General features: G+C 45.7%; 1 protein-coding gene across 4 annotated transcripts in view; it reads left to right on the forward strand.

The window, feature by feature from the left end:
- Positions 1-22,579, forward strand: part of LOC142302162 (uncharacterized) — a 44,582-nt gene that overhangs the window by 19,400 nt on the left and 2,603 nt on the right. The window contains exons 1-7 of one of the 4 annotated variants that reach the window (XM_075343246.1): positions 1,753-1,774; positions 3,597-3,637; positions 7,924-8,024; positions 8,109-8,136; positions 11,214-11,371; positions 12,293-12,451; positions 22,294-22,434. In XM_075343246.1, the coding sequence (XP_075199361.1) occupies positions 3,628-3,637; positions 7,924-8,024; positions 8,109-8,136; positions 11,214-11,371; positions 12,293-12,451; positions 22,294-22,434 (597 nt within the window). In that variant the 5' untranslated portion in view covers positions 1,753-1,774; positions 3,597-3,627. Of the gene's footprint in view, positions 1-1,683; positions 1,775-3,596; positions 3,638-7,923; positions 8,025-8,108; positions 8,137-11,213; positions 11,372-12,292; positions 12,452-22,293; positions 22,435-22,579 lie in introns of those variants that run through there. The other 3 variants (XM_075343245.1, XM_075343244.1, XM_075343243.1) reach the window with 3 other exon arrangements.

Raw genomic sequence — 22,579 nt, forward strand, 5'->3', positions numbered from 1 at the left:
AAAAAAAAAACACTGGTTATTAAGTATAAGGCACCATTAAAACCACATTCACACAATGTGATCACATTCCATTTTTTTACAGTGAGTTTTTTTTTTTCAAAAACACAATTTTTGCAGCAAAAACACGTCCGTTTCCAGGTCATGTTGTGTCTGTTTCCACACGTACTGCTGACACGGACACACGTAGACCCGTTAAATGAAATGGGTTTGCGCACACATCCATGTAGAGCGCAAGCTGTCCATCTGCTCCACATGACATGTCCATTTTCTGCCAGCAGCACAGGTGTCACATGGACTGCACACTGATGGGATTCATGTGGCATCAGTGTGACAAGTACTGGTGGCCCCCCAAGTAAGACAAAATCGAAACGTACGTTGGGGATGGACGCACCTTGGCACCCTCACTTGACATCTTTGTACCAAGTGTAAGATTGGATGATGGTGGTGATAGGTGTGTATGGACTAGACAATCTTTGTATATGCATACTTGGTGTATGGATGCTATTTTAGCGCCACCTAGCGGCTGTTTGCGGTACATCTGAATAATTCCAATACATCTTTTTGGACTCTTTACAAATCCCCCCATTCTTCCACATATTCTGTTTTAATCTTCCATGGAATTTTTTGCTGTATTTAGGTGCTAGTGTGCCGTCCATTTATAAGGCTTTTGTTTGGATGTCCTCACATTTTCTTGTTCATCTTTTATATTATGTGATGTAACTTGTGTTGCTAATTGTAACCTCATATGGGATAATATATTTATATATTGTCTTTTCTACTTAAATAAAAATCATTGTTATTTCCGGACTGAGGCTATCTCTAGGGCTCATGCGCACGTTGCGAAATTTCATGCATTTACGCTGCGTCTAGCACTGCATTGTAAATGCATGCGTCCTGCGTCCACTTCACAATCTATATAGATTGTGCATGACACATGCGCACGTTGCTTTTTTGAACGCAGCTATTTGGATGCTGAAATTTTACTCCAAATCCGTGCGTTCAAATAAGCAACATGTCACTTCTTTCGTGCGCTTTGGATGCTGCTCCCGCTCTGTCTATGGTGGGGGCTGCATCCCGAGCACATGACATCGGCATTTATTCTGCTGAAACACTGCATCCATTACGCAGTGTTTCTGCAGCGATTTGAAGCGCACACGTGCTGTCAAATCACTGCAGAAATTTCAGCATTTACGTGCGAACAAGCCCTTATAGTGAGGTTGAGATTGGCCAAAATAATCCCCTAATTATTGTTTGTGTTCAAATCAAGTGTGACAAGTACTGTAGGAAACACATGTCACTTTAAAAAAAAATATATACTTACCTGTCTTTAGCGCTGCAGTTTCTGCCTCTCCTGTTGCTTCTGGGTCCCGCTCATTATGCTCATGAATATTCACTGCACCGACTGTGGACATGGAAGCAACAGCCGCACTGGAAATGGCAGCACCGGAGACAGGTACCTCATGATGTCCATGTGCTATCCGGATATCCCACAGATAGCACACAGACACATATACACACCTACACCACGGTCCGTGCAAAACGTTCATTTCTTGAATGGGTGTGTGAAGGGGGGCTTTAGGGCCTGTTCAATGCAGTTTTCCACCTTCTTCTTATTTGGCAATTACCTCCACTACAGGAAGCAGGAGATGGCTGGGAGGGTGCACTGATCTGCGTGCCCACACCAAGAGTACTTCAGGCACCTGTGACTTGTTTGAACAGTCATTTCATGCTACAAGACTCTCCTTCAGGCCAGTTTCAGACGTCCATGTTTCAGGTACCTGTAACATCCATTTTTAACACGAATGCCACACGTACCCATGTTATTCTCTGGAGTTACACACATGTCTGTGTTTTCACATGGACCTTGTGGTCCCACACAGACATATCCATTTTTTTTTCTCTGGCAGCACGGGTGGCATTCGGCCTGCACACGGATGTGATCCATGCGACATCAGTGTTACCCGTACCGGAGAAAACACGGGTCTGTAAAATAAAAGTATTTTCTATCTTCACCTGTATCCAGCGCTGTTTTCTCCGGCTCTAGTGCCTCCTGCTTCTGACCCCCACTTATTATACTTGTACCGCCAGATGCTCGGCAGCCAAGCCTCTCGGATCTGGACCTTCAGTGAGTAGCTCAAGGGTCTCCGGACCCGGGGGTCCTGCGGTCACTTCAATCAAAAAGAGGGGTTTGGGGACTTAGGTGTACGACCGGAGCCGTGTTTAAGTTCGTGACACCACCCACGGGTTGTGGTGAAGGTGGACACCACCGCTGCAGTTACAGGGCACCCGGGGGAGATGTTGCACAGCAAGTTGTTAACCCCTCCGTAGGTAGGGATGGTGGCCCCGGGACCCGTTGGGGGAGTTTGGGTGGTGCAGGGAGATGGGCGGCCGGAGGGCACTGATATACTCTCTATTAGTAAACACACGAGTCTCTGGTAAACCAAGGTGATGGTGGTCGGTGCCCGCAGCCGGCTGCAGTCTGGTCCCCCCCACCCGGTTGGTCGTCTCCGTCTTTATCCCGCACTTGTTTTGGTGGACAACCTGCACTTGCAACTACAGGAGTCCGCTCCCCGGCTTGTGGTCGCCTAAGGAGCCCTTTGCCCGCAGACGCTGGTCCGTGGGATCTCTCTGCGGTGGCTTTCTATCCCCCTCGTTGTACCTCGTTGGGCTGTTGTCTTCGGACTTTGGGTGGGACAGAACCTATAGTCCTGGCCGCAATCAGTTAATTAGCTAGCCCCCAGTAGCATCTGGACCTAGCTTCAGGGTCTGAGTACCCCCCTTTGTGCTCAGGTTTCCAAGTTGGTTCCCCCGAACTGTCAAACTGCTCTACTGTCTTTTCCCGCCTCAAGCCTTCTGAACTCCTCGGTGGGCGTGTCCAACGGCCTGGCTCCGTCCCCTGGTGTGTATTTATCAAGCACTGAGGGAGGTGACTAGGGTTTAAATGGTTTTGCTGCTGTCACCTTGTTAGGGGACTGGTGTAATGCGGGGCCCTATATGTGACTACCTGGCCCAGCCAGGGCGTTACATACTCGCTGAATATTTACTGCACCTCAGACCTTGTAGCAGGAGCATCGCGGGGACAGCATTGCTGAGCACAGTATCGCCAGTGACAGGTGAGTTTCCAGCGAGCATTGTGTGTGCAGTGATGTCCAGGAGGTCACCGGAGGTCCCAATGAACTCTGAGCCCATGAAGTCACCGTCGTGAGACCCGCTGTAGCGCAAGTGTCGCAGGGGTGTCATCAGGAGGTCATCCTACACCTGCCTCTCAGCTAAATTAATGTTTACTCAAGCACACCCCCAACATGCCTAATTGCCTGCATTAGAGGCTCAGTGAGCTGAACTTCAAGGAGCATTCCCAACCTATGGTGCACCATGCAGAGGATGCACTACCGCAACTTTCATTTACTTATTAAAAATACCATGTGGTAGATCAATACAAATTTGCAATTGATACTGTGTCTTTATTGTACGATAAATCATAATTACTAAATTTTGGAAAGGTCTTTGTAGGTTCTTCCAGCCCTGTGCTAAATCTTTTGGGGCGGTGCTGGTTCTGTATATTCTCCCTCTCTCTAAAGTGTATATTTATTTTACAGGATGGAACATACACAACGCTGACAAACGGCCATGACATCCAGTAAGTACATATGAGCAAGCCTGAGTTTTGTTTTTTGAAACTAACACCAACTAAAAAACACCAGGCTCGGATTCGGGGTCCGGATGCTTTACATGCGAACTTAATTTGCATAAGCATCGCTGTGCTCAAGTACGCTCGGTGCTCAGCCCAGTGCGAGCCGCGTGCAGTGTCTAGACGACTCGTATTGGGGGTAACAGCAGCGTGATCGGATGCAGTGTGCAACAAAAAAAAGTTTTGAAAATGCCCGGACAGACTCTCTTAGAAGTGATCTGCTTATAGCTGGCTGTATGTGGGCGGAGACTCAAACTGCCAATCAGTGTTTCCAAACCTCCATCATGCAAGGTTTGGTCACGGAAAAGTTTGGATCGTTTGCGGCCAGCGAACCAAACCTCCATAGGTTCACTCATCTTTAGTCATAATGGTTTTGTTTAAGACTAGGAAGACAATGGCATTGAGGATGGAATTTGCAATTGCTAATGATGGGCCAGCGTGCTCAGTACTCGAACAAGAATCGGAGTGCTTGTTTACGCTCACTACTCGGCCAAGTATCGCAAGTGCTCTTATGTGTCATTCGTGAATGATCTGTATCAAAGAGCGGTCTCTGTCCAATGAATGATTGGAGCTGGGACTGTAGTGAGAGCTGCTTGCAGTCTCCCCCTGGAAATGCTCTGCTGTACTACAAGCTTGTGAGTAGCAACTTCAGGGGTGCAACTAAAGGCTAGATACGTGTGTGTGTTTGTGTTTGTTATATTTCCTTTTTTTTTTTTTTTTTTTTTTTTTTTTTTTTTTAATGAAGCTGACATTAAATTAAACAGAAATCCACTCTATGTATTGTTAATGTGGTAAACGACTATTCTAGCTGCAAACATCTGGTTTTTAATGCAATATCTACATAGGTGTATAGAGGCCCATTTCCAACAACCACCATTCCAGTGATCTAATCGTACATTGTGTTTGCTGTGTTAGAAGGCTAATGGATGTTTAGAAATCCCTTGAAAACCCTTGTGCAAGTATGTTAGCACAGCTGAAAATAGTTTTGCTGATTAGAAAAGCTATAATACTGACCTTACTTTGAGCTAGTTGAGAATCTGGAGCGTTACATTTGTTGGTCCATTAAACTCTCAAAATGGCCAGAAAGAATTTTCATGTGAAACTCGACAGTCTATTCTTGTACTTAGAAATGAAGGATATTCCATGCGATAAATTGCCAAGAAATTTAAGATTTCCTACAACGATGTGTACTACTCCCTTCAGAGGAGATCACAAACAGGCTCTAACCAGAGTAGAAAGAGAAATGGGAGGCCGCGCTGCACAACTGAGCAACAAGACAAGTACATTAGAAGCTCTAGTTTGAGAAATCGACGCCTCACAGGTCCTCAACTGGCAGCTTCATTAAATACTACCCGCCGCAAAACACCAGTGTCAACATCTATAGTGAAGAGGCAACTCCGGAACGCCGGCCTTCAGGGCAGAGGGGCAAAGAAAAAGCCATATCTGAGACTGGACAATAATAGGAAAAGATTAATATGGGCAAAAGAACACAGACATTGGACGGAGGAAGATTGGAAAAAAGTGTTATGGATAGACGAATCAAAGTTTGAGGTGTTTTGGATCACACAGATAAACATTTGTGAGACGCAGAACAACTGAAAAGATGCTGGAAGGCTGCCTGACGCCCTCTGTCAAGCATGGTGGAGGTTATGTGATGGTCTGGGGTTGCTTTGGTGTTGGTAAAGTGGGAGATTTGTACAATGTAAAAGGGGTTTTGAATAAGGAAGGCTATCACTCCATTTTGCAACGCCATGCCATACCCTGTGGACAGCACTTGATTGGAGACAACTTCATCCTACAACAGGACAATAACCAAAAGCCACCTCCAAATTATGCATGAACTATTTAAGGAAGAAGCTGGCAGCTGGTATTCTATGTGTAATGGAGTGGCAGCCCAGTCACCAGATCTCACCCCTATAGAGCTGTTGTGGGAGCAGCTTGGCCGTATGGTACCAAAAAGTGCCCATCAAGCCAATCCAACTTGTGGGGGGAGGGGGGAGAATGGGGCGAAATATCTCCAGATTACCTCCACAAATAACAGCTAAAATGCCAAAGCTCTGCAAAGCTGGAATTGTGCAAAGGAGCGATCTGTGCCAAAAGCAAAGTTTGTAAATTATTATTTCCAGTAAAAATCATTATTTCTAACCTTGTCAATGTCTGGACGATATTCTCTATTCATTATACAACTCATCTGAGAAATAAAAGTAGGATTCTTCATGGAAAAGACAAAATTGTCTGGGTGACCCCAAACATTGGAACTGTGTGTGTGTGTGTGTGTGTGCGTGTGTGTGTGTGTATATATAATATATATATATTTATATTATATTATATTATATTATATTATATTATATTTCTTTAAGCAATAATGATTTATGTGGTTCCTAGGCACAGTCGCGAGAGTTTTGATTTCACAGTTATAACTTTGTCAGCTGAGACTTCCGCTTCCCCATAGCTCAGCTTTTTTAATGTTCACCTATAGTTGAAGACATCTGGGTTTCCTGTAATTTTTTTTTTCTTTTAATAATTTAGCGGGGGGAAATATATACAGTCATATGAAAAAGTTTGGGCACACCTATTAATGATAACCTTTTTTCTTTATAACAATTTGGGTTTTTGCTATTTCAGTGTCATATATCTAATAACTGATGGACTGAGTAATATTTCTGGATTGAAATGAGGTTCATTGTACTAACAGAAAATGTGCAATCTGCATTTTATCAAAATTTGACCGGTGCAAAAGTATGGGCACCCTTATCAATTTCTTGATTTGAACACTCCTAACTACTTTTTACTGACCTTACTAAAGCACTAAATTGGTTTTGTAACCTCATTGAGCTTTGAGCTTCATAGGCTGGTGTATCCAATCATGAGAAAAGGTATTTAAGGTGGCCACTTGCAAGTTGTTCTCCTATTTGAATCTCCTATGAAGAGTGGCATCATGGGCTCTTCAAAACAACTCTCAAATGATCTGAAAACAAAGATTATTCAACTTAGTTTTTCAGGGGAAGGTACAAAAACTTGTCTCAGAGATTTAAACTGTCAGTTTCCACTGTGAGGAACCTAGTAAGGAAATGGAAGAACACAGGTACAGTTCTTGTTATCCCAGAAGTGGCAGGCCAAGAAAAATATCAGAAAGGCAGAGAAGAAGAATGGTGAGAACAGTCAAGGACAATCCACAGACCACCTCCAAAGACCTGCAGCATCATCTTGCTGTAGATGGTGTCAATGTGCATCGGTCAACAATACAGCGCACGTTGCACAAGGAGAAGCTGTATGGGAGAGTGATGCAAAAGAAGCCGTTTCTGCAAGCACGCCACAAACAGAGTCGCCTGAGGTATGCAAAAGCACATTTGGACAAGCCAGTTACATTTTGGAAGAAAGTCCTGTGGACTGATGAAACAAAGATTGAATTGTTTGGTCATACAAAAAGGCGTTATGCATGGAGGCAAAAAAACACAGCATTCCAAGAAAAGCACTTGCTACCCACAGTAAAATTTGGTGGAGGTTCCATCATGCTTTGGGGCTGTGTGGCCAATGCCGGCACTGGGAATCTTGTTAAAGTTGAGGGTCGCATGGATTCAACTCAGTATCAGCAGATTCTTGACAATAATGTGCAAGAATCAGTGACGAAGTTGAAGTTACGCAGGGGATGGATATTTCAGCAAGGCAATGATCCAAAACACCGCTCCAAATCTACTCAGGCATTCATGCAGAGGAACAATTACAATGTTCTGGAATGGCCATCCCAGTCCCCAGACCTGAATATCATTGAACATCTGTGGGATGATGTGAAGCGGCTGTCCATGCTCGGCGACCATCAAACTTACCTGACCTGGAATTGTTTTGTAAACAGGAATGGTCAAATCTACCTTCATCCAGGATCCAGGACCTCATTAAAAGCTACAGGAAGCGACTAGAGGCTGTTATTTCTGCAAAAGGAGGAGCTACAAAATATTAATGTCACTTTTATGTTGAGGTGCCCATACTTTTGCACCGGTCAAATTTTGTTTAAATGCGGATTGCACATTTTCTGTTAGTACAATAAACCTCATTTCAATCCAGAAATATTACTCAGTCCATCAGTTATTAGATATATGAAACTGAAATAGCAAAACCCCAAATTGTTATAAAGAAAAAAGGTTAACATTAATAGGGGTGCCCAAACTTTTTCATATGACTGTAATTTGTGTTGTAGACTATCCAAACAACCCACTGATATTTTTTTCATTTTTCAGATCAGAATTGTCCTCTAATCCAAACCCAACCTCAAGGACCATGGCAATCTCGCACGTCATCCACCGCCTCTGTTCCTGGTGGATTGGGAGACCTGACAAAGGTTGGACATGTTTGTACTCTTTAGTCCACAGATGTTCTTACACTTGACTTCTACAGACAAATATTTATCATTTATTCATTACAGGTAGAAGAAATTATATTTAAAGACAAAGGTAAAATGATGGTAGAGTATTGTTCTTTATGATGAACCCTTCCATTCTTGTCTGGTCTTCTAATAATCTTTTGAATGGTCAAAAGATTTTTTTTCTGAAATATAAAGTTTATATTGTAAGATTGGGAAAGCTACTGAAAATAAATTCTGAGATGGGAAAATCCGAGGTGAACATTTCGGCTCGTTTACATCAGGTTTTTTTTAATGTTCGAGAAAAACTGAGCAAGTTTCTTCAGGGACTTTGGTCAGAACTTTATCCGTGTTTTGATTTGAGTTTCAGCATTTTTTTTCTTGTACAAAAACTAAAATCAAAGGAAGGTTGAGTTCCCCTGTCCTGTAATCCTCCCTTACAACGGATCCGGAAGAGATCCATTGGGAAAAAAAGTTCTGAAAACACAACTTTTTGTCTATTGTTAAATAACTGATTCATTAATGGATCGCTATTTGGCCATCTGTGTTTCTTGCGTGTGTAGCAGATCGATTTTTCTTACAGGATCCGTTTCAAATGGAAGCTAAATAGTGATCCGTTCTCCATAGACTCCAGTTTTAAAAAAAAAAAAAAAAAAAAAAAAAAAAAACCAGGCAGAAATCAGGTATTTAACAACAAAACAAAAAGTTTGTATTAGTACAACTTTTTCTCCAACGGATTGCTGCCGGATCCAATGTAACGGATGCAAACTGGACACATGTGATCTCAGATAAAGCATATACCCTGTTGTAAAAATAATAGCACATATAACCCACATAGGGCACTGATTAACACTGTTTTTAATCAAAAGAGCGTAAAGGTTTTACTATTTCGGGATCATCCCGCTTGGATGCTTTTTTTTTTTTTTTTTCTCTCAATGAAACTGTTTACTAGGTACACGTTAAATTTTCCATAGTATAATATTATTTTTTGTGAAATGGCCACAATGTGAACATGCATCTTTACAGTGTGTATACAGTGCCTTGTGAAAGTATTCGGCCCCTTTTTTGATATTTTTTTTTTCTTTTTTTCTTTTTCAACCTTTTCCCACATTTTAGCCTTCAAACATAAAAAAAAAAAAATGTTGAAGAATCAACAACAAGTGGACACAATTGTGAAGATGAACGATATTTATTGCTTATTTTAAACTTTTATAAAAAAATAATAAACTGAAACTGTTGCGTGCAATATTATTCGGCCCCTTTTAAGTGAATGCTTTTCCCACTCTGTCTATGGCAGAGCAAGCTTCCAGAGCGCATGAATTCTGCAACGATGCTGCATTCACAATGCCTCCAAAATGCAACTTTTCAGCTGCATTTTGAAACACACAAAACGCTGCACAAGATTTGTCATGGCAGAACACAACGTGCGCACATACCCTTAGACATGCCCCACCCTGTGTGACAGCTTGTTTGACTGCTTTCAATCATGTTGCTGTCTGTGTTTCTATACTGATGTAAAAAGAAATTAAATTAATACAAAAATTGGCTTAGGGTCCCCCTATATTATGATATCCAGCATAGTTAAAGCATACAGCTACAGGCTGAAGCCCCCAGCCATGTGCTTATCTAGGCAGTGTATCAAATTAAAGACAGCATGCGGCATTTAAAAAAATAAATAAATAAATATTTAAATACATTAAAAAAAAGGCGTGCGGTCCACACCAATTTTGATACCCAGCCATGATAAAGCCGACAGCTGGGGCTGGTATTCTCAGGCTGGGGAGACCCATGCTTTTTGGGCCCATCCGCCTTAAAAATAGCAGTCTGCAGTTGCCCAGGATTGTCGCATCCATTGGAATGCGATAATCCTGGAACTTTACCTGACTCATCCAATTGCCCTGGTGCTGTGGAAACTGATTTAATAAGGGGTTAATGCCAGCTCACAGCTGCCACTAAGCCCTAGGTATCTGAGACCCCCCATTACTAATTTGTAAGTGAAAGGAAATAAAAAGAAACTGGTAAAAAAAAAATCTGTATTTGAAATAAAATACACAAACCCTCTTTCACCCCTTTTTATTAACCCCCAACACACCCAGGTCCAACATAATCCACACAAAGTTCCATGGAGATTCCAGCTCTGAAACATCTGAAGTGACAGCGCGTGGGCATATTACATGACCGCCCATTTTGGGCTTCAGGCAGAGAATGACTGAGCTGCAGTGATGAGCGGTGACATCACTCTGGTTTTGTGGTCCCAGCTGTAGGTTCCCACAGTCATCCACTTGTGACCACAGATGGTAACCTGTCCTCCGGTGACCTCATTGAACTCAGGTGAGTTCACTACGTTCACAGACCTGCATCTCCTGGCAGAAAAATGCTTGGCTTTACTAATCTAGAGGTTAGTGGCAGCTGTAAGCTATTAACCCCTTTTATTACCCCAATTTTCACCGCACCAGGACAATCAGGATGAATTGGGTAAAGTCCATGGCTGGGTATCTAAATTATGGGGGGGACGCAAGCCTTCTTTTTTTTTTTTTTTTTTTTTAATTAAATTTAATTGTTTTTCGAAGCCACATGCTGTCCCTCTTATTTTGATATGCAGCCAAGAGAAGCACATGGCTGGGAGCTGCAGCTTTTAGCAGTATGCTCTATATGTGTTGAGTATCATAATATGGGGGGGGGGGACCCTATGCCAATTTTTTTATTTTTTTTTATTCATTTCAACAGCAATATAGTCACACAGACAGAGTCTGGGATAGAAGGCAGTCAGAAGTGCTGCCATTCAGGGTATGGGTGCTGTCTGACTGCAACCAATCACAGATGCCGAGACTGCTGGTGGGCTAGGTAAGCAGTAAATACGCATGAAGGATAATTAGTGGCCCTGGAAGTAGCGTTACAGCTGTGCGGGAGGCTTAGTAAATATAGTGTGCCTGTCCCCCCCCCCCCCCCCCACCTTTATCCTTTATTTTCATTAACTGATTTTTCTGGATCATTACCCAAAGTTCCCTGAGAACTCGGGGCCTGGGGTCAGTGGCTCGGGTTATTTTGAAATCTTGTGGACCTGGACTCTTGTACTCGGGTTCCGCCCATCACATCACTACTTGTAAGTTGTTGTACATATGGCTCGTTGCCGAGTGTATGCTTACTATACTATTACCCATCTTTTAGACTTCCAGACTTGTGATGGACAAAACATTTTTTCGGTGCATTCTGAGACAGAAAAGCCCGGGCCGATCCTAAACCTATATCTTAAAGACTCATATGGGATGGATGTAGTCCGACTTTATTTGCTGTCATATAATGAATGTGATGACCATGAGACGTATGTAAGTATTGTGAAGTCATAGTTTTAAAAACTCACTACTAAACCTTTTCTCCCTGTTAGCTTATTCTAAAATTGAGCATTTGATTTGGGGATCAAAACGACCAATGCAACAACCCTTAAAACTTAATGAAATCCTACGACAGATTTGTTCTTGCATAATCCTGTGCCATGAAATGAAGGTGCAGAGGTAACAAGTCCACCTACACCCTGGGACCATAGCGGCTCCAAGGGCCTCACTGCTGCTTATAAAGTCACTATTGTAATAAATGGCCAACGTTTGTGGAGACATTTTATAGACTTGATGCCTTTGTGTGTTCCCATCTACGGCCCTGTACAACCTCTTCCACTTTTGTTCTTTTCTTAGTCACCTCGTAGAGGATATTTGTTCTCATTGGGAAACAAGTGGTAGGCTATCCATGTCATAGTTGTGCTGTGCATTCATATTATACTACTATTAAGAGCCCATATCATGCAGTACTTCCATAAGATGCCTAAAAATACCATAACTGGTGGCATTAAGTTACGAGCCTAGTCTTGGCCTGGCCCACTGGGAAAGAGAGAAATTCCTTGGTAGGCCTCTGTCGGCCTCTGTCCTTGGTATACCCCTGTCCCCAGTAGGCCTCTGTCCTCGGTAGGCCTCTGTCCTTGCAAGGCCTCTGTCCCCGGAAAGCCACTTATCCTAAAACATGAGTAGTAGTTGGCCCAATACATGTGATTTCTCTATGAAGACACAAAATCAGCATCACATCTTTCATCCAACAAACTTCCTAGTTTATTAATATATAAAACCAAAGGTAAATTTGTGAATGAGGGTAATATTTGCACGTAGCTAAACAATGGGCACCCAGAGTCAATTGTGGACCCTTGGCACCCTTGTTGAGTCATCTACCCACATGCATGCTCTATTTTTTGTTCTCTTCAGTTGCAGATTGTTGCTCTTCCGAATCACCCTGTGGGCCATGTAAAAATTGATTCTGTGTCTGGCAACCTGAATATTTGCATTCGGATGACAGAGGACACATCCACATATATTGCGAGCCTTCCAATGTTCCTACACACGCAGAAGAGCACTTCCATAGAGGTGAGTGACCTCCTCCATCTACAAACATCGATAGAATGAGGGAACATTGGCTGTAAGGGTAGATGGGACTTATTTTCATTTCATTCCCTGACAAAGAACTAAAATGTGCACTGGGGCTGGCACCATCCCGGAGGGTTTAGGGTAGACATCACTATTGTTCTTTTTACTTTGTATAAGTGTCTTTACTTTTACTACACTGAACAAAAAGTATAAACTCAACATTTTTGTTTTTGCTCTCATTTTTTTTATAAGCTGAACTCTCTGATCTAAACTTTTTTCTATGTAACACAAGAGGCCTTTTTCTCTCAAATATTATTCACAAATTTGTCTAAATCTGTGTTAGTGATCATTTCTCCTTTACGGAGATAATCCCTCCACCTCCCAGGTGTGGCATATCAGGATACTGATTAGACAGCAATAAGTTCACACAGTGCGTTTTTCGCGGCGTTTTTGCGCAGTTTTCGGGTGCGTTTTTGCTCAGAAAACTGCATGACTTTGCTTCCCCAGCAAAGTCTATGGGTTTTCATTTTTGCTGTCTGCACACAGCGTTTTTTTTTTTTTTTCAGCTGCGTTTTTGTGGTGCCACAAAAAACGCAGCATGTCAATTATTCCCACGTTTTTCACTGCGCTTTTTATCCATTGAGTGCAATGGGATGTTGAAAGACGCAATGAGAAATGCAAATAGCTGCGTTTTGGTGCGTTTTAGTGCGTTTCTAAGACCAAAAACGCAGCTATAAACGCAGGAGGTGGGTAGTAAAGTGACATGTACAGGAAGAGGATTCCTTCTATAAGTAAACACAAAAGCGTGAATCCTCCCGGTACCGTCACCGCCGCTTCCACCTCCCGTCCTGTGCATGTCTGCTGCCGTGCGGCGTCATGTACGGGCAGGTGGTGGAAGCGGCTGCAAAATCAAAAGTGAACAGTAAAAAAGTTATACTCACCTGTCTGCAGCCTCCCGGTGCCATGCCCGCTCCCATCTCCTCCCAGTACCGCCGCTACGGGTGTGTGCAGTCTCCCCGGGTGCGTATGCCTGCAGGATGCAGGACCTGGCGATGGCTCACCTGATGCAGTCACCTGACGTGTCAGCTGATCGTAAGTCTCGGGCTGACGCCAGCGCTCGGCCGGCTTAACCTGTCAGCGAATGCGTCAGGAGACTTCATCCCTGATTACCGGCAGCTCCTGCAGCGATCGGAGGGGATCAGACTCCGCTGCAGGAGCTGCCGGTAATCAGCACATAAGTGAGTATTTTTATTTATTTATTTTATTTTTTTTTGCACCAATGCATCAGCTGATTGTATAAACGGCTTTTATACAATCAGCTGCTGTGTGATGTGATTCAGGCACTTGATCCTGACACATCATCTGATCGCTTTGCCTTCCAGCAAACCGATCAGATGATATTGGATCCGGATTGGACAGCGCGGGACCCTTGACCCAGGATTACTGCGGAGGGGGCGTTCTTTATTTCAATAAAGATGGAGTCACTAATTGTGTTGTGTTTTATTTCTAATAAAAATATTTTTCTGTGTTGTGGTTTATTTATCTTTACTAGAAATTCATGGTGGCCATGTCTAATATTGGCGTGACACCATGAATTTCGGGCTTAGGGCCAGCTGATAATATACAGCTAGCCCTAGCCCCATTATTACCCAGTGAGCCATTCGGCATCAGGGCAGCTGGAAGAGTTGGATACAGCGCCAGAAGATGGCACTTCAATGAAAGCGCCATTTTCTGGGGTGGCTGCGGACTGCAATTCGCAGCGGGGGTGCCCAGAAAGCATGGGCACCCTGCACTGTGGATTCCAATACCCAGCTGCCTAGTTGTACCCGGCTGGACACAAAAATTAGGCAAAGCTCACGTCTTTTTTTTTTTTAATTATTTCATGAAATAATTAAAAAAAAGGGCTTCTCTATATTTTTGGTTCCCAGCCGGGTACAAATAGGCAGCTGGGGGTTGGGGGCAGCCCGTACCTGCCTGCTGTACCCGGCTAGCATACAAAAATATGGCGAAGCCCACGTCATTTTTTTTGTTTGGGGGGGCAAAGAAATCCTGCATACAGTCCTGGAAGGAGGATGCTGAGCCTTGTAGTTCGACAGCTGCTGTCTGCTCTCCTGCATACAGTATTGGATGGAGGATGCTGAGCCTTGTAGTTCTGCAGCTGCTGTCTGCTCTCCTGCATACACTATTGGATGGAGGATGCTGAGCCTTGTAGTTCTTATCCCCCTGCCTCTCCCTCCAGCATACAGTCCTGGATGGAGCATGCTGAGCCTTGTAGTTCTGCAGCTGTTGTCTGCTCTCCTGCATATGTGACGCCCTGGGCAAGCCAGGGGTCACAGGTCATAACACCACCACACCCTACACCCCAGTTAGGAACACCAAGGCTAACCAAAAATCCTTGTTGCCTTCCTCCAGGGGCTGATGTCCACACCAGGGGGTGGGCCAGGCGGTTGGCTCCGCCCACCGAGGAGTTCACAGCTCTGGAGGCGGGAGAACCAGGCAGATTAGAGATCAGTTTAGGAGAGTGAAGAGTAAACAGTGAAGTGGTAAAAGAGGAAAGTGGAAGTAGTGACAGCTTGTAAAGCCTGAAGTTGGTCCGGGTGTGTGCCCCGGACAGTGACAGCAAGGTCAGCAGACGGCGGTGATAGTCTGCAGGGGGACTGCTCGGAGGTTGCTGGAAGGACCGCGGACGGGTGGTGACCCGGCGGTCTGGAGCAGTATACGAAGAACAGTCAGCACCAGGGCAGGGGCCTTTCGGATCCCGGCAAGGCTAGGAGTTGCCATAATTTGCCAAATCCGTCAGTGAAGGGGACGACTGTCTCCCAACAACCAAGTCCCGATTGAAGGCAACAGTCCAACCGTAACAGAGAGACACCGCCACCGCCAGGGCACCAGTTTCTCAGGGCCAGCGCCTGCGGGCAAAGTAGGGCTCCTCCGGCCCATATCCAAGCCGGGGAGCGGGTTACCGGTGGGAACCCATCGCAACCATCATCATCTCAGGTGCAGGAAAAGGGACCGTCACCGTCAACTACTGGGGAAAAGCAAGTGCAGCTGTCCGTGGGAACCGTCTTTCCAGCCGTGTGTTTTACCGAGAACTGTGTCATCATCTCAGGCTGAGTGAGTACCACAGTGCCGCAAGGCACAGCGCTGCCCCTGCGTCCCTGCGTCCACCAAGCTCTGCATCTCCCACCTCATCACTGGGCCCCGGGACAACCAACCCCCTACCCACGGAGGGGAGGACTAACATCTGGCTGCTCCATACCATCACTCCCGGGATCCCCATACAGAGCAGCGGTGGTGTCAACGAATCACCACAACCGTGGGTGGCGTCACGGACAATAAACAATCCCCACTCCCAAACACCCCTTTCACTCACGGGCGAGGAGCACCGCTAGAGTCCCCGGGATCCGGGCCATTGCTCGAGCCACCGAGCAGCAGCAGGCCGCGGCAGCCGGACCCGAGCAGTGGGAGAAGCGCAGCGTCCCCTCCTCCGCCCGCGACACATACACTATTGGTTGGAGTATGCTGAGCCTTGTAGTTCTGCAGCTGTCTGCTCTCCTGCATACACTAGTGGAGAATGAAGAACATATTGAAGAAGGAAATGACATCAGACCTTTTGACCTTTTTTTTTTTTTTTTTTGTTTTTGTTCACTGATAAAAAGACGCAGTGAGCAAAAACGCAGCAAAAAAGCGTGCGTTTTTTGCCGCTTTTTTTGATGCGGGTGCGTTTTTGTGCGGTTTTTGCAGCAAAAAACGCACAAAAACGCAGCGTCAAAAAAACGTAGTGTGTGAACCTAGCCACAGGCAGGCCACAATAAATGGCCACTTTATACTGTGCAGTTTTATCACACAGCACAATGCCACAGATGTCGCAGGTTTTCAGGGAGTGTGCAGCAATTGGTTGCTGACTGCAGAAATTTCCTCCAGAGCTGCTGCCCGTAAATTGAATGTTCAATTCTTTATCATAAGGAATTTCCAAAGTGTTTTCAGAGAATTTGGCCGAACATCTGTGACACCCCTGGACTATCGGGTCGTCACAGGGTATTGCACAATCTGCCCTCCTGTGTAGTGTCCAACTCCTTCTTGGTTTTGGGTCCCTAACTACATGGTGTTGCCGACATCAGCTAATCAAACCCTAGATACCCTCTGCACCACACCCACCAAACACACCAGTGGACAGCTTGAGTGGAATAGAGTCGCCCACCTGGGGGGGTTGGGGGAGGAGGTCAGTAGTGTCAAGAGGAGAGAGTCAAGTCTGAGAAGTGAAAGTGAGAGGAGGTTGGGAGCGGGGCTCCCAGGAAACTATCTAGGTAGCAGACGGTGGTCTGGGCCCAGAGGAGCTGGACCCCCGGTTGCAGGCGATCATGGCAAGGGGTATGGATCTGTCGAGGAGGACAGCCAGTGGCCTTGCACCATCACCAGGCTGGGACCAAGGCACGACTGGGTACGTGGACCCTAGGTCAGGGAGTAGCTTAAGGCAACCCAATAATTTACCCGAGGAGAACGGAGCCTTCAATATCCGTTCCCACCCACTCCAAAATCGAGGCATTAGCGCAATGAGGGGGATAGGACTTTCCAATTCAAAACTGTCCAGAAAATCCCAAGCGTGAGCCCTGAGCGCAAGCTCCCACACTTAGCCATAGTGGGGAGCAGGACCTGGCAAGTTTCACACTACCGGGACCACTAAAGAAGTAAACTTAGTGCAAGAAGCAGGTCACGGATCACCATTGGAGACGGGACCCGAACTAAGCTCCCCTCAGTGGCAGCGGTGTCTAGAGACTTGTTGACCAGCTGTCGGTTTCAGCTTAATGGTCTGAGTGAGTACCACAGTGACCCCCCCCCCCCCCCCCCTCCCTTGCATCCAACGGCACTCTCCTTCAATCACAGAGTCCCGGGGCATTCCCCCTACATGTGGGGGGTCACAAAACCTGGCTGCCCCATTCAATCACCCCCGGGTACTCCCAATTGCAGCGGTGGTAATCCTAGTTACCACATACTACGGGTGGCGTCACGAACTCTATAAATCCCCTGTAAATATCCCCCTTCATTTGAGTGGCCGCACGACCCCCGGGTCTAGAGATGCTCGAGCTACTGAGGACCCGGATCTGAGCAGCTTGGCTGCTGGCATGGGGGCGGCACACCTCCAACGTCCTCATAACCTCAGACCACATGTAACCACACTAGCCCAGGACCTCCATCTCCAATAAGATGGGGTGCAACAATAGCTGCATAACCAAAGAATTTCTGCACAAACTGTCAGAAAGTGTGTTGGGGATGGTCATCTCCTGCTCATCGTCCTCATTGGGGTCTCCACCTGACTCCCATTCATCATTGCAATTGACTTCAGTTGGCAAATGCTCAGTTGATGGCACGTTGGAGAAGTGTTTTCTTAATGGATGTGTACCGCCCCCTGTCAGCAGCCGAGCCGCTCAGATCCGGAACCGCGGTGGCTTGAGGGGTCTCTGGACCCGGGAGGGGGTCGCGCGGACAATCGAAGTGAAAAGTGGGGATATGTACAGGGGATTTAGAAGTTTGTGACGCCACCCACGGTGCGTGGTTAGATGGAGTACCACCGCTGCTGTTGGGGGCACCCGGTGGCGGTGATATGGCTGCAAGGTGTTTAACCCCTCTGTGGGTAGGGGGTTGTGCCCCGGGGCCCAGTGATAGTGGCGAAGGGGTGCCGTTGGGGAGGAAAAGGGTTTCTCTGTTCTCACTCAGTCAAAGAATACTGGCAAGGAGGGAGCACGCGTGGATCCGTGCCCTTGGTGTTCCTTGTTAGCCTGTGACCTTTTCCGTGGCACCTTCTTCACTGTTTGAACCCTGTAGTGTGGAACTAGTCGGGTCCCGCTCACCCGTATGGACTGTGTTTTGGGAAAAGTCCTATCCCCTCATTGCACTAGTACCCCGATTTTGGAGTGGATGAGGGATCAATCTTGATCTTGAAGACTTCACCTTCATCGGGTAAATTACCAGGATGATTGAAGCTACTTCCCGACCTAGGGTCCACGTACCCAGTCGTGCCCTGGCCCCTGCCCTGAGATGGCTCAAGGCCGCCGGCTGCCCTCCTAGGCAAGCCCGTGCCCCTTAACATGATCCCCCCTGTTTTCGGGGTTCCAGCTCCTACCAGGCCCAGACCAACGTCTGCCACCTAGTAGTCTCAAGGAGCCCTGCTCCCAAACGGTGAGCTCTCCCTACGAGAGTCAACACTCCATACTCCTACTCCTTCACTTTATCACTTCTCCTCTACACTTTTTACTTTCCCCTACCAACCCCCGAAGTGGGCGGCCCTATTCCCTTCAGGCCCCCCAATGGTGTGTCTGGTGGGTGTGGTGCAAAGTGTTCCTAGGGTTTTGACTGGCTCTGATCTTAGCAACACCAAAGGACAGGGATCTGTAACCAAGGAGGGTGCAGATACTAAGCAGAAGGGCAGCTTGCACAATACCCTGCGATGACCTAACAGGCCAGGGCGTCACAGATGAATCCCGCTATTCACTGTACAGGAAGATGGCAGATTGTGTACAGTCATGGCCAAAAGTTTTGAGAATGACACCAAAATGATATTTTCACATGATCTGTTGCCCTCTGGTTTTTAATTGTGTTTGTCTGATGTTTACATCACATACAGAAATATAATTGCAATCATATTATGAGTACCAAAAGGTTATATTGACAGAAGGAGTTAACGCAGCAAGTGAATATTTGCAGTGTTGACCCTTCTTCTTCAGGACCTCTGCAATTCTCCCTGGCATGCTCCCAATCAACTTCTGGACCAAATCCTGACTGATAGCTGTCCATTCTTGCATAAGCAATGCTTGCATTTTGCCAGAATTTGTTGGTTTTTGTTTGTCCACCCGTCTCTTGATGATTGCCCACAAGTTCTCAATGGGATTAAGATCTGGGGAGTTTCCAGGCCATGGAGCCAAAATCTCTGTTTTGTTCCATGAGCCATTTAGTGATCACCTTTGCTTTATGGCAAGGTGCTCCATCATGCTGGAAAAGGCATTGTTGGGCGCCAAACTGCTCTTGGACGGTTGGGAGAAGTTGCTCTTGGAGGACATTCTGGTACCATTCTTTATTCATGGCTGTGTTTTTAGGCAAGACTGTGAGTGGTGCGATTCCCTTGGCTGAGAAGCAACCCCACACATGAATGGTTTCAGGATGCTTAACAGCTGGCATGAGACAAGTCTGGTGGTAGCGCTCACCTCTTCTTCTCTGAATAAGCTGTTTTCCAGATGTCCCAAACAATCGAAAAGGGGATTCATCTGAGAAAATGACTTTCCCCCAGTCCTCAGCAGTCCACTCCCTGTATCTTTTGCAGAATATCAGTCGGTCCCTGATGTTTTTTCTGGAGAAAAGTGGCTTCTTTGCTGCCCTCCTTGAAACCAGGCCTTGCTCAAGCAGTCTCCGCCTCACAGTGCGTACAGAAGCACTCACACCAGCCTGCTGCCATTGCTGAGCTAGCTCGGCACTGCTGGTAGTCCCATCCTGCAGCTGAAACAGTTTTAAGATACGGTCCTGGCGTTTGGTCCTTCTTGGGCGCCCTGGAGCCTTTTTGGCAATAATGGAAGCTCTCTCCTTGAAGTTCTTGATGATGCGATAGATTGTTGACTGAGGTGCAATCTTTGTAGCTGTGATACTCTTCCCTGTTAGGCCATTTTTGTGCAGAGCAATGATGGCTGCACGTGTTTCTTTAGAGATAACCATGGTTAACTGAAGAGAAACAATGATACCAAGCACCAGCCTCCTTTTAAAGTGTCCAGTGGTGTCATTCTTACTTAATCATGACTGATCGCCAGCCCTGTCCTCATCAACACCCACACCTGTGTTACTGGAACAATCACTAAAACAATGTTAGCTGCTCCTTTTTAAGGCAGGAATGCAATGCTGTTGAAATGTGTTTTAGGGGTTGAAGTTCATTTTCTTAGCCAATATTGACTTTTCAAATAATTGCTGTTAAGCTGATCACTCTTTATGACATTCTGGAGTATATGCAAATTGCCATTAGAAAAACTTAAGCAGTAGACTTTGTAAAAATTAATATTTGTAGCATTCTCAAAACTTTTGGCCATGACTATATGGTCTTGTGTGGGTGAGAAGTTTGCTCATTACAAGTGTTGAGTGGAGTGGCCTATGGTGGCAATGGGGTTATGGTATGGCCAGGTGTATGTTATGGCAACAAACAGATGCAGTCAAAATGGCACCAATGAAGTGCACAGATACCTTGATGAGATCCTGAGGCCATTGTTGAGCCAATTATCCACTACACCTTGTGTTGCAGCATGACCATTTACGGCCGCATGGTGCAAAGGATCAGTACACAATTCCTGGAAGCTGAAAACATCCTGGTTCTTGCATGACCGACATACTCACCGAATGTCAACCATTGAGCATGTTTGAGGCTCTCGATCGCCATATATGACAGAATGCTCAAGTTTTGGCCAATATACAGCAACTTCTGAGGAACTTTCCCCGGCCACAATGACCAACCTGATCAATTCTTCAAGAAGGAGATGTGCTGCAGTGTGTGAGGCAATTGGTGATCACACCAGATACTGATAGTTTTCTGCCCCCCCCCTCCCAATACTGTAAAGGTGCACATTTTTGAGAGGTCTTTTATTGTGGCCACCCTAAAGGGCCATTTACATGCAGCGACATCGCTAACGATATATATCGTCGGAGTCACGGTGTTTGTGACGCACATCCGGCTTCGTTAGCGACATCGCAGCGTGGGACAGGCTGGAGCGACCTTAAACAACCGCAAAAGAGGCAAAAAATGTTTGTCTCTGAGAGGTCGTTTAATTACCAAACTTTGTTGTCTGGTCAGTAATGATGTTGTTCATCGTTCCTGCGGCAGCACACATCGGTATGTGTGACACCGCAGGAGCGACGAACATCTCCTTACCTCCATCCACAGGCAATGCGGAAGGAAGGAGGTGGGAGGCATGTTCCAGCCGCTCATCTCCACCCCTCCGCTTCTATTTGACTGCTGCCGCGTGACGTCGCTGTGACGCCGCATGAATCGCCCCCTTAGAAAGGAGGCGGATCGCTGGACACAGCGACGTTGCAGGGCAGGTAAGTCCGTGTGACGGGGGTAAGCGAGGTTGTGCGCCACGGGCAGCGATTTGCCCGTGATGCACAACCGACGGGGCGGGTACGATTGCTAGTGATATCGGTACCGACATTGCAGCGTGGAAAGAAACCTTTAGGCACACCTGCGCAATAATCATCCTGTCTAATCAGCATCTTGATGTGCTGCACCCTGGAGGTGAATGGATTATCTCGGCAAAAGTGAAGTGTCGCGATCAGATGTAGTCAAATTTGAAAAACAAAGACATTTGTGTAAATAAAAAATGTCTTAATTCATGAAGCTCGTGAGAAATGGGAGCCAAAACAAGAGTATAGAGTTTATATTTTTCCTCAATATATAAAATGACACAGCAATATGGTTTATCACTATTTTCTTCTACAAATGTTTTACTCATTAAAATGTACTCGAGTATATATTTTCAGATTTTCTTCCAATTTTTGCACTTTTATAGCCTTCAATTTCTAGGGTTGTTTTTTTTTTTTTTTTTTTTTTTGGGGAGGGGAGTTGGGGGTCTTAAGGCCTTTTTGCCCATGGACTACATCAGCCATATTTCTACTGTTGGGAGTTTTCTATCGCGTTCAGTGTCATTTCATTGCCTCTTTAGTATATTGGTTGGAAGGCTAGATGAAGAAATTTTCATCTCCACCGACCCTTAATTTTTCTACCCTTTCAGTAGCAGATGTCTATCAGCATGGTTAAAGCTCAAATTTTGCCTACATTTTTTTCTAATACCAATTTTCTTGTTTTTAACCCCAAGATCCTAAACATGAAGGGGTCTCATCAAGTAGCCAAGATAACAGGTGAGAGAGGCGAGAAGTCTATGCGGGTCATCTTCAAGTTCCTTGATGACGTGAATTCCTGTGCAAAAACTGTAATCCTTGGGGCTTTCCTCTACTTGGTGAGTACGTGTACAGCTTTCAATTATGATAAAGTGTGAAAAAATAGCCGAAGGCATACAATATTCCCGATGTTGTATTGTATGTTTCCTGTTTCTTATGACCGGTTGAGATGACCACATGGCTGGATGATACCAATGTGCCAAT

This window comes from Anomaloglossus baeobatrachus, chromosome 4 (genome assembly GCF_048569485.1).
Source record: "Anomaloglossus baeobatrachus isolate aAnoBae1 chromosome 4, aAnoBae1.hap1, whole genome shotgun sequence".
Lineage (NCBI taxonomy): Eukaryota > Metazoa > Chordata > Amphibia > Anura > Aromobatidae > Anomaloglossus > Anomaloglossus baeobatrachus.